The sequence below is a fragment of the Perca flavescens genome, chromosome 9 (genome assembly GCF_004354835.1).
Source record: "Perca flavescens isolate YP-PL-M2 chromosome 9, PFLA_1.0, whole genome shotgun sequence".
In the NCBI taxonomy this organism is placed as follows: domain Eukaryota; kingdom Metazoa; phylum Chordata; class Actinopteri; order Perciformes; family Percidae; genus Perca; species Perca flavescens.
Window position 1 is genome coordinate 7,035,494 of NC_041339.1, and position 12,914 is coordinate 7,048,407.

Below are 12,914 nucleotides of genomic sequence, written 5' to 3' on the forward strand. Positions count from 1 at the left end.
TAGGACTTTTTCTTTTATTGGGGATTTTTGCAGGGCTTTGTTGGGAATTATGTGAGAAGGTTGCTGTTTCGTTCTCCATTCTGCAATGTTTTGGTCTCCCACGTGTGTGTGGCGAGCTGTTGCGAAGCGTCGACGCAAATATTTGACGTCAACGCATCGCTACAGGCCTACTGTAAACACTGCTGTTGGACACTGTTACACCTGCTATTGTCAGAAGGCTTGTCAGTTTTGTGAGTGTGTGTTTTTAGTGCGTTCAACTCCAGCAAGTGTTTCAGAAGTAAGCTGCCCAAATCAAGACAGACATGCAGAGCTTTCTGAAGCAAGAACACCATACAGCGTAGTATCCATACTTCCTGTTGTCACTGAACTGTTGTGTGTGTGTGTGTGTGTGTGTGTGTGTGTGTGTGTGTGTGTGTGTGTGTGTGTGTGTGTGTGTGTGTGTGTGTGTGTGTGTGTGTGTGTGTGTGTGTGTGTGTGTGTGTGTCCTGCAGGCTCGCAGTAAGTTGTCCCAGATTCAGGACAGCCAACAGGAAGTGTCTAAAAGCATTGAGCAGTACAACAGCACCTTGAACGGAACCCACGGAGGCAGTATGACCAACCTCGCCGATATGAGTGAGGGCTTCAGTGACCGAGAGAACGGAGGATTCCCAGCCATGGTGAGAGCAGCACAGGTCAGGATCTCGATTAGAACTCTGTTTTTACCTGATAACACGTTTAAATTCTAAACAAAAGGGCCTCTAACTGATGTGCTTTCAACAGGCTAGAATGCAGGTATTAGAAATAAAAAAGTATCTAGTTCAAAAAAGATGTTGTGCACATCCATGTAGTTGCTGGTGCAGGACAAAAAAGTGAATGTTCAAAGAAGGTAAAGTCTGCACTGTCTCACACCTGAGGAACATTTTGTGCCTTATTTGCATTATTGCAGTATTTTTCCGTGGCATTAAGCTGTTGTGTGGATTTGACCTTCTTTAAATAAAAAAGTATAAACAATTGATTTCACTTTTTTGAGATATTTGCTACAAAATTCACCAGACGTTATCAGCGTCGGCGCAATGACCTGTTTTTGTCCACCCTACAACAGGAGTGGGCTATGTGCACCTTTCAGTGGGGGGAAGGCCATAGAGAATCATTCAAATATGGGGGTATGACAGTCTCTCCTGCAAGACGTTCATAGTGTTGCACTCAGTTGTACACGTGAAAGTGATAGAAATAGTTGTGTCAAGAATGATGAACCCAATGATCGTTTGTAAATGTTGGATTGTCGTTTTTCGGAAAGTTACAGAAATAGTTACACAGCCCCCAAAAATTGGACATCGCAAAGGTGTCTGAAACTGGCAGCCAGTGTTGTAGCCGAATCACGAACTGTCGTGTCCGATTGTAGTCTTGAGTCCCCAGTGTTCAAGTCCAAGTCCCCAAAGAATAGTCCAAGTTGAGTCCGATTCAAGTCACTATTACCTGAGCTCGAGCCGGGTCACGAGTCTAGAGAATAGCGACTCGAGTCCAGTACTCCATCATTGCCTGTTACACGTTAAAGTAGGCAGAAACAAACACGGTTTTGCAGGCAAAACGCAATACAGTCGCTGCTTCCTAAAACAGGAGGAAAGCTGGCAAAAAAAAATAGTTGACGCTGTAGATGCGTAAATCACAATGCTTATCAATATCAATTCCCCGTCAGTCAGGACCAAGATCTGACCATAATATAATAATTACACTTTTAACTTTTTTATCACCGCGCCTGATCTTCTATAAGAACGGTGACGCCGTTATCAATCGAGTATTGATTGGTCAGTAGGCGGTGCTTTTACACCGGTTGATCTCTGATCTCCAACTTAACCTGCTCCCAACCAGGTTAGGTGTTCAGCATAAATTACCACGGCGATTGAACCCAGTAACATCTAATCCACCGTCGTGGTACAGAAAATCCCGGGTTGAACCTTAAATTAGCTCGTTAATGCCAAATCTTGCTTCATAGTACAGGCTTCAGTACTCGAGTACTCATCACTGCCGGAAGCTTAATTTTGTTTTCAATACAAGAAGTAGTCTGTCAAACTTTTTATTTCAAAAGATAAAAACAAGCTTTTAATTGCAGCTTTTATTACTACAATTATTCCACTCGTAGTTTGGTTATCCCCTCTCCCTCTCCCCTTTGCCCAGGCCTATTTTCATCTAGACAAGAGATCAGCAGCAGTCTGCAAACTGCAGCATGCCAAATTCTTAGCTGTCATTTCTGTCATTTGAACCGTCTTTTGCTCGAACCTTGGTTATTAATTTTCTCCCTGACTCTCCGTTGTGTTCCCTGAAGACTGCACTTCACTCATAATAACATAATTACCTTGGCTCAGTCCCCTCTCACTCCTGGCAAACAGCTCTTGGGATCAACGATGGGATCGGACTCAGGGCTTCCTATGAACAACAGTGCAGATGTTCTAATTTACCATAACAACGTAGAGCATGCACGCACGCACCTACGCAAGCACGCACACACACACACACACACACACACACACACACACGCGCACACACAGAGGAATGTTGCAGTCCAGACACGAACTTCCTCTTCACAAGGAGTCAGAGTAGCAGAGTGCATACAAAGAAAGGCAAACTGCAAAAAAGAAAAGAAAATTGCTCCTGTTTTTTTAAAGTGAAATTCAATCATGGGGGGGATGGGGTGGTATGTGTCTGTGCTGTAATTAGGGCAGGCTTTCCTCTCCCTAGATATTCTTTTAAAAGAGCTCTTGGGGTAGATTTCTGCACTTCTGGCTAAGTGGAAAATGATTAAAGGCTAGTTGTGGTTTATTACAACTTTGGTCAGCTTGTAATTGTTTCAAGTTTATTTCATTTACGTAGCACTTTAAAGGCAAACAAGTTTGCACCAAAGTGCTTCACAAAGATAGACCTACATAGATGTGGTGAAAATATAAGAAGTTTTATGGTAAAAAATGAAAACCCATGAAATACAGGTTAAAGCTATAGTGCCAAGTTCCTGTTGCCCCATGAGGAATTTTGAAGTAATGACAACAAAACTGTCAGCGCATCCACACGATACAAGCCTTCCATGACCGCGCACGCATCCCCACCCCTCGTCCACACAGTTGCTAGTAGCCAAGGAGGACACAGAGGATTAAAAAAACATGATGGACTTATCTTCACTTGAGTTTCTGCGTGGGAAAGTCAGCGGACGCTACAATCTTCTGAAGATAGCCATACTGAGAAATACAGACAGAGAGTTGTGTGGAGCTGATAGTCTTAATTAGCTTCGTAGGAACTAATTTGGCAATGGCTTGAATGTAACGGACGTATATTAATATCAAAACGTTACGAACTAAAGCTTTAAAACCGGAAATACAGGGGGGAAAAAAACAATTGTGTTCATATTTGTGTTCATATTTTCTACCAGTTGTGACATATGTTATTGTAATTGCCAAAGTAACTGCTCTGATCTGGGAACAGAAAGACATCAGTACAATAAAGCCAGGTGGGTCAAGAAACAAGAGCAGTCAGAAGATTAGACGGGTTATAGACAAGCCAACAGTCCAAAATATCTAAACTACTTTTTTAAGCCGTCCAACTGAAAGTGAGATGATGTGACGTGTTGCTTATAATCTCATTGTACAGGACAAGTGTCGGACAGTTTTGAAAGGGTGCAAGGCATACCGTATGTCATAAGTGACTCCACAATAATCAACCACAGTTAAACTCTTGCTCATTTTAAAGTGTTATTATGGATATTGTGATCATTGATAATTATTGCAAATTTTTTTTCTTCCTCTGTTCTTAGTTATAAGCCTACACCCAGTTGACAGTTTATTAGGTTTATACGCCTCGCTAAAACTAATGCAGTCTAATACAAAACTTCTGCAATCTATCCTACCTTATACCTCCATCAAGGTTACAATGTAGTTTTTTGTTGAAACTGTTTTAAGAGTGTGTTGATTCAACTGTATCTTGGCATTTTGTGTGCATTTGCAATAAGGAGCAAATAGTCACTAAACCGACATGCAAACTGCGACTTCTGGTGTGCCTGTTTAAAAAAGCACACGTGTTTGAGGCAAAATGCCTGAAAACAGGCACAGAAGCTTTAAAGGAACACGCCGACTTATTGGGAATTTAGCTTATTCACCGTAACCCCCAGAGTAAGACAAGTCAATACATACCCTTCTCATCTCCGTGCGTGCTGTAATGCTGTCTGACGGCTCCAGCATTAGCTTAGCTCAGCACAGATCCTGCAGGTAACTGGTTCCAACTAGCCTACTGCTCCGAATTGTGACAAAAGTGACAAAATAACGTCAACATGTTCCTAGAATATAGAATATAGTTCCCGGTTTGTTTACAGTTAGAAGACGGCTGTGTCTCATGTTTAGGTTGTTTTTTGTACACGCTGTGACTATATAAATCACAACATGTAAATAGGAACATGTTGGCGTTATTTTGTCACTTATTCGGAGCAGTAGGATTACTGGAACCATTCACCTGCATGTTCTGTGCTGGCCTGATGCCGCTGGAGCCGTCAGACAGCATTACAGCACACATGGAGATGAAAAGGATATGTATGGACTTGTCTAACTCTGGGGGTTACGGTGAATAAGCTAAATTCCCAATAAGTCGGCGTGTTCCTTTTAAGGAATCTGGCCAGGTGTGTGTGGACAGGAGGGACAGAACAACTTGCGGTTCAGCCGGGGACCGAGCAGTCGAGGAGCTATCAAATAAGTGACACGAGAGCTAAAGAATAGTAAAGACGTGTGGAAACAGGCTCTTGTTTGTGGACATTTGTGCCAAAGACAATACCACCTAAACTTTCTTTTATTTTTCTTCTTTGTGTTATCACTGCAAATCAGCCACCAACATGGAGCAACACTGTTTCTTCCCTTGTATTCTTACCACAGGAGGATCCATTCAAAGTGAAGCCATCTGTGTTCAACAGCCAGCCTCAGGAACTTCACACAGACCCCTTCCACACTGAAGACCCCTTCAAAACAGACCCATTCAAAGGTTATCATCCCTCTTTACTTTCACTTTCCCCCCTGTGTTTATCACTTGTAATCATATTTCAGGGGGGCCACCCCGGGCCCCCCCCTCCAGACCTGCCCCTGGTTTACAGCTCTGGTAATCTTTGGTTTTCTGTCCTCTAGGCAGCTTGTATTGTGTTTAGCTTTGAGTTGCTCTCTGACCATCTTCTGTGTCTTCCTCTTTGTTTTCCTCCTGCTCCTCCTCTCTCCTTTAGGTGACCCTTTCCAAAATGACCCTTTTGCAAAGCCGCCATCAACATCCACAGGTATTTCCTTAGGGGACAGGGGATCCGTTTTAAGACCCGGTCACACCAGCATTTCAGTTCAGTGCATGCATGTGTATGACATTAGTATTTCAGAAATTTGGTGTCTTTGGATTTATACATTATTGGCATGAAATAATCATTAGGGCTGCAAATAACGATTATTTTCATAGTCGATTAATCTGTTGATTATTTTCTCGATTATTCGATTAAATGTTTGGTCTATAAAATGTCAGAAAATGGTGAAAAATAAGGATCAGTCTTTCCCAAAAGCCCAAGATGACGTCCTCAAATGTCTTGTTTTGTCCACAACTCAAAGATATTCAGTTTACTGTCACAGAGGAGAGAAGAAACTAGAAAATATTCACATTTAAGAAGCTGGAATCAGAGAATTTTTACTTTTGTCTTAAAAAATTACTCAAACCGACTAATCGATTAGCAAAATAGTTGGCGATTAATTTAAGAGTTGACAACTAATCAATTAATTGATTAATCTTTGCAGCTCTAATAATCATTACTCTATTGCTCTTTCAATCCCCCTTATTCAACTGTTTGTGCTTTAGCATTAAACAAAGCATGCGCCTTAATCTGAGACTTTCAAATTACTTGTGCAGCATAATCCAAATATAAATATAAAATATACTTAAAACATATACTAAAATATCGCTTAATAAAGCACCTGTGCAATATTCTCCCCTGCCCTTTAAAAGTTATAGAAATATAATCAGCAGGCTCACATTTTTGCGATTGTGAAGGGAATAAGATACATTCATACAGATAATCCAATATACCTGTATGGTATTATATTTTTCATGGGTTATGATATAGTGATGCTTTTTTGAGAAGGTCAATCAGTTCTTTAACCTAGGAAAAGGCAAGGCAATGCTGCTTTATTTGTAAAGCACATTTCAGCAACAAGGTAATTCAAAGTGCTTTACACAGAACACAACATCTGTTAAAGAGAATAAAAAACAATTAAAGTAGAATAAAACTGATATAAAATACAAGAATAAAAGTTACAGCGCAGTGTAAGAAATCAATAATTGCTTAAAAAAGGCAGCATGAAAAAGAAATGTCTTTAGCCTTGATTTAAAAGAACTGAAAGTTGCAGCAGACCTGCAGTTTTCTTGGAGTTTGTTGCTTCTCCATGTTTAGTTCTGACTCTGTTCAGACAGGAAGCAGACCTGTCCCAAGATGACCTGAGGTTAGTCTTGCATTGCCAGACCTTCCTCCACAGCGCTGCAAAGGAAGGTCTGGCTAGTCCACTCAGCATTCCGGGATGGGAGAAAAACGTGCTCTGGTTTATTGGCATTTCTTTAAACCAATCACGATAGTCATGGGCGGCGCTAAGCATCGGACGCAATAACGGTGCTTCTGCAAAATGCAACAGAAAACTCAGATTGGACAGATAGTCTAGCTAGCTGTCTGGATTTACCCTGCAGAGATCTGAGGAGCAGTTAACCATAGTCCTTATAAATCTACCGGAGTTTAGAACACCAACACAAAGACAGACATTCGGCCAAAAATGAGGGACATCCTGCAGATCTTCGGGCGGAACCAGAACAATCCCCTAAATGAATTGACGTCGATATAGACTAATCTGAGGTCAACTACTACCCTCTTCTGGTCCACTGAAAAAAACAAAACACAAAAACTGTTAATTCCCTGTTAAATATCGTAATCGTAATATGGCTTAAGTGTTGTCTTTCCTGGTTTTAAAGGCTGAATTACAGTAAAGTGATGTCATTTTCTGAACCTACCAGACTGTTCTAGCTGTTCTATTATTTGCTTTTACCCACTTAGTCATTATATCCACATTACCGATGATTATTTATCAAACTCTCATAGTGTAAATATTTTGTGGAAAATAGCAGTAGTCAACCCTACAATATCGTTGCAATATCGATATCAAGGTATTTGGTAAAAAAATATGGTGATATATGATTTTCTCCATATCGCCCAGCCCTATCTTAATCTCTCAAATTACCAAGACTGGCCTGTGCTTGTGTTGGCAGCCTTGTCTTGTGTTGATGTCCCTCTACATATGTGAAACATATGTGCAACTGTGATTTGTGTCACACTTCCCTCTTCAGTAATATTGTGAAGTTTCACTTCTATGTTTAGTAGATGGAGATCAGCGATACAAATCGCCCTTTTTACGCAGCAGTGAAACTGCTCCAACTACCCGCAGTACACAACCCATTATTGCTTGTTCAGTCGATGCCTTTTGCATTGGGTTTGTTTTATATGTGAAAGCATCCATTTCTCCAGTTTTTATTGTTGTTGATCATTTGGTGCAAACCCCCATCATGCATCTGATTTTCCTTGGAATCCAACGCAAATATCCAGTTTAACTGCAAACATTTGATCCAGGAGAGCATTTCTGTCAGACCTCACTGAAATCTGATGCTAGATGTGAAGGATGAGAAAGCACTGACTATCAGTAACTCTTGCCTGGGTTCATGACCTACAGGGTGCCTCTTATCATAATCGTATATTGGATACCATAGAAGAGCAATGAATGTGTCATGTTGTTATGATTGCAATACTGCATAACATAGGCGTTGTAAGTATTAGACTAGATAATACAGGGAGGTGTGTGGACAGCTGATTCATTGGAACACTTAGGCTATTTATAGGTCATTAAACATGCGATCGAAGATATCAAAACTAATTACCAGGAAAATTTTTGTTTCATCACATTAACTGTAATGAAAATCTTGTAACATGCTGATGCTTTACACAAAATAGAATACACGCATCATGTGGTCAAAATGCTAATGCTAATGCTGTTTTTAAACTTTTATGTGATTTTTTTTTTTTTTCATAAATGTTTTATTCTGACCACTCAAAGTAAACATTTAGCAATTTAAATGTCAAACAAGTATAGTCTCGCTTTGCCAGACCTTCCTCCACAGCGCTGCGGAGAAGGGTCTGGCTAGTCCACACAGCATTCCGGGATGGGAGGAAAAACGTGCTCTGTTTTATTGGCATTCTTTAAACCAATCACAATCACCATGGGTGGTGCAAAGCTCCGCACGGAGCCCACTGCAAAATAGCCTTGGAAAGGAACTTGTTTTGGTGGAACATGCGTATGTTCAAAAGTGCAAAGAAAACTCAGATTGGACAGTTAGTCTAGCTAGCTGTCTGGATTTACCCTGCAGAGCTCTGACAAGCAGTTAACCATAGTCCTCATAAATCCACCGGAGTTTAAAATTACAACACAAAGAAAGCTGAAGGAAACGGACATCGGCCAAAAGTAGGGCTGCTCGATTATGGAAAAAATAATAATTACGATTATTTTGGTAAATATTGAAATCACGATTATTTAACACGATTACTCATTAACATTTGGATATAGTGGATAGTGTCCAGGGTATAATCTGTTTGTGTCCTTTATCTCACAGAAAGAGTCTTTGGATCAGAATAAAATCTGTTTTATTACTGTGAGTCGGTTCAGCTTTACAGATATCACAAATAACGTTACACAGCTAATGAACAGTTCCACAGACCTAACATAATGTGCATCTCACATCACATGTTCACTCACTATGACCACTACTACTGTCATTACTAAACATTGTGCCAAATTATCAACAATAATGTTGCCGTCAGTGGGCTTATTTGCTAGCTAACCTTAGGAAAAATCCAGCACATAGACAATACCTTAGGGTAACGTTACGTGAAACAGGTGATTTAACGTCCCTGCTCATTTACATACAGTTTAACGACAAAACTAAATGATGAGGGAACATTACTATGTTTTTTCATGTTGTTTTTTTAGCAGTATGCCTATGCACCCCCACTAAGCTGGAAAAAGTTTTAAACAGTACGTGAATACAGCAGGGTCCAGGGTACAAGCGGCTGAAATGGGTTTCCTCAGGAGGGTGGCTGGCGTCTCCCTTAGAGATAGGGTGAGAAGCTCAGTCATCCGTGAGGAGCTCGGAGTAGAGCCGCTGCTCCTTTGCGTCGAAAGGAGCCAGTTGAGGTGGTTCGGGCATCTGGTAAGGATGCCCCCTGGGCGCCTCCCTAGGGAGGTGTTCCAGGCACGTCCAGCTGGGAGGAGGCCTCGGGGAAGACCCAGGACTAGGTGGAGGGATTATATCTCCAACCTGGCCTGGGAACGCCGATCCCCAGTCGGAGCTGGTTAATGTTGCTCGGGAAAGGGAAGTTTGGGGTCCCCTGCTGGAGCTGCTCCCCCCGCGACCCGACACCGGATAAGCGGACGAAGATGGATGGATGGATGGATGGGTGAATACAGCATGTCGGGGGAATACAACGTCTACTACAGCGGGGGGGGGCAAAGGCAGAGGGACCGCAGGGTTAGCTAACATTAGCTGTTCCCTGACAACTGACTTTTGCCTTTTTTTTTGCTCACCAAACAAGTTTTTAAATTCCAGTGGATGATATGCACACGACTTGCCTCCCTGACTGGCTTCGGGAGGGTCGGATGTGCGCGTGCAGATGTGCGCGTCATTCAGAACACAAGACAAAATAAGAGTGTTCTTGCAAAACAAAACATGGCAAAATAATAGTTTTTTTCTCGATTATACTATTTTGGTGATCGTTGGGAGCCAAAATCAAAATTCTATTAATTGCACAGCCCTAGCCAAAAGACAGGCATCTGGCGGAATTTCCTGCAGCACCAGAGCACTTCAGGAAGTGGAACGTTGTGGATATAGACTAAAACAAGTGCGTTCCGAAATAGATCCATATCATCAACCGAGAAACAAATTGTACATTAAACTTACATTTCTTTTACACTTTTGTGTGCCCAAGCTGTTACTGGAATACAATCTTAAGTGTTTTTTTAATTATTAAGTACTGCTTAAGAGCGTTTCATTGGTGAGTCCTCATTAACCTTCAAAATCTTCCACAATCAGATGGTGGATGTCAACCCAGACTACAAAACGATGCTTTTGGGCTTCTCCACATGATCACAAACAAAATTTCTATTTTTATGTTGCGTTACGAACAGCTGTCATCTCATTGGTTGCCAATTGAAATGTCACAGACAAACCAAGTTAAAGTTGAGGCGTAAAATCCAAGGGGTGTCCAATGCTTTAAATAAAGCTACTGTGAGATTTGCTGGCTCACACCGTCATCAAAGCGATACTGCTGCTGATTATGTGTAAAGGCTATTTGAACATGTTTGAAAACTGGCGTCTGTCCTTTAAATTTCTGCGCAATGCCTGATCCTGTTGTCTGGTTAACGAAACTTTTAAGATACACTACATTGAGAATTTCAATAGCTTAAAGTCATACATCATTTCTGCTGCAGATCCTTTTGGAGGAGACCCGTTCAAAGAGACGGATCCTTTCAAGGCTTCGTCAGAAGATTTCTTCAAGAAGACCACCAAGATGGATCCTTTCTCAACACCAGACCCCTTCAGTAAAAGTGCCACGTTACCTTCCAAGGTACTTGTTCAAGATCGAAGGCCAGAACATGGAGTTTTAATTTATATAATTATATAAAATCCCAAGAGTGGCACAGATTTTAAGATTACGGATTATTGTTGTCTACAGAGTGTCGTCTAGACCTACTCTGTAAAGTGTCTTGAGATAACTCTTGTTATGAATTTGATACTATAAATAAAATTTAATTGAATTGAATTGGAATATTTGATCACTAATACAACTGCTGAGTTTGGATTTGCCGTTGGATGGATGAGTGCTCTGAGAATCTCTTGAGATTTCTGGTAGCGCGTGCTCTGCAGTTCACCCAAACAGTACAGTATAATCTGATTGTATATAGATGGTAAAAAACAACACTACATAATTTGTAGGTTTGGCTGTGACTTGAGAGAATTTACAATTAATTTATTCCCCCTTTTTATGCTTCCTGCAGCAAACAGGTCACTTCACAAGTAATGACCCATTCTCCTCAAGCAACTCAAAGCCCAAAGGACCAGGTATAATTTCATTCTTTATTCCAGCACATCTACACTGTCTGTGGACATCATGTATTTTTATGCTGGCCTATCCTTCCATTCATTCTTGTGAATGCGATGTCTTAGGGCCCTTTGGATGGAATCTCTTCAGTTTTGGCAAAAACATCTACTTGGACTCAAAGATGAACTGATTAGATTTTGGTGGTCAAAGGTCAAGGTTACTGTTACCTCACAAAACACTTTTTTGGCCATACAGACGAAGATGGATGGATGGATGGATGGACTAACATATGCTAATTATGACAAAATTACACTTAATACCATTTATTATTTTATTCCTTCAAAGTGGTTGGCAGAGGCATACAACAGCAATATACAATTTAAGGTTTTTTAATAGAAAAATGTAAGGAATCTGTTTTTGTGCTCGCCAATATCCAATATTGCCATAAAATACTCTTGCTCATTAATGTACTAGATTATCTTACAATGGTCTAATACAACCTCAGATATTAAAAGGATAGTGAGCTTGGTATACCTTGGTACAGCAGTTTAGAAAAATAGACAAATTAGTAGAGCAATTTTCCAATCCTAATCTGAGGTTAGGGTGAAGTCAGTTCTGTTTCCGGCAGTGGTTAGGGTGTTTTTGTGGTGGCATGAGTCTTGAAAGAATTTATATCTGCTGTTAGTCAGTGCACTGGAGCTTTTTCAGTCAGCTGTTTGTTCACAGAAGACAAGCTCTTCAATTTCCTCCAAGATATTAATGCAGTCCATTCAAACACATACACAATGTGGGTCAGCTTGAATGCCTCAGTGATTGGAGAAACTCAAGCCTGTCACCACACTGGGGCCACTGTTTGCTCAGACTAAGGGTAACATGTTGGTTTGCCTATTAAAACCATGGCTGGAGAGGAAAGGTGTCCCATTTGCTTACTCGCTCCCCAACTCAGATTGTCGATACTAGTTAATACAGCTATGAAAAATCCACACTGGCTCTGCTTAGGCCTGGCATTTATGACCAAAGAATCAAAATGTTGTATACTTGAATGGTAAACCCATCATATTAGTTTGTACAGTCTGTAAGCAGGCCTGTTGCTGTTTAGAAAGACCATTGTAAGAAATGGTTGCACGGTCAATACATAACATTTTCTTGCAACTAATAATTAGAAAAACGTACACATACACAACATACAACGCCAACGCTGTTGTGTTGTTACGTGTCACGCCTCTTTTGCTTATGCTATCTAAAATCACACTGTGGCAGCGTTGTTTGGTGCAGTGTTAAAAAGCAAATCCAGCGTAATGACGGATCTTCTTTTTGCCAGCATTGAGGAACCCTTTGTGTAGAGGCTACTGTCTCTACAACATTTTATTGGCAATCCATCCAGTAGCTCTTGAGATATTTCAGTCAACCAAAATGGTGGACCGCCTGACCAAAATCATCATTGTCAGTGTGGCTAAAAATGTAGACGGACATTCAACTTTTGAACTTTTTTTGTTTGTTTTAAATCTATTGACTGACCATATAAATATGGAGGATATATTTATTCATAATTCAAATTGAAAGTCCAAAGAGAAAACGAAGCAAGATCAAATTTAAAATATTATTATTTTACTACGCTACTAGGAAAAATCATGCCATAATTGAATTTAAAAAAGTAAATGTAATGTAAGTTGAAATGTTAAATGATTTATCTTTTGAATTTTACATTTCGATTTAACATTTTAATTTTATATTTTGATTTAACATTTGGCTT

At 40.5% G+C, this 12,914-nt stretch overlaps 1 protein-coding gene across 7 annotated transcripts in view; it reads left to right on the forward strand.

The window, feature by feature from the left end:
• The window catches only part of LOC114561358 (epidermal growth factor receptor substrate 15-like 1), a 72,440-nt gene that overhangs the window by 39,290 nt on the left and 20,236 nt on the right, over positions 1-12,914 (forward strand). For 5 of the 7 annotated variants that reach the window (XM_028587355.1, XM_028587357.1, XM_028587356.1 and 2 more), the window contains exons 17-21: positions 492-671; positions 4,884-4,989; positions 5,222-5,272; positions 10,551-10,687; positions 11,118-11,181. In XM_028587355.1, the coding sequence (XP_028443156.1) occupies positions 492-671; positions 4,884-4,989; positions 5,222-5,272; positions 10,551-10,687; positions 11,118-11,181 (538 nt within the window). The remainder of the gene's footprint in view (positions 1-491; positions 672-4,883; positions 4,990-5,221; positions 5,273-10,550; positions 10,688-11,117; positions 11,182-12,914) is intronic. The other 2 variants (XM_028587353.1, XM_028587358.1) reach the window with 2 other exon arrangements.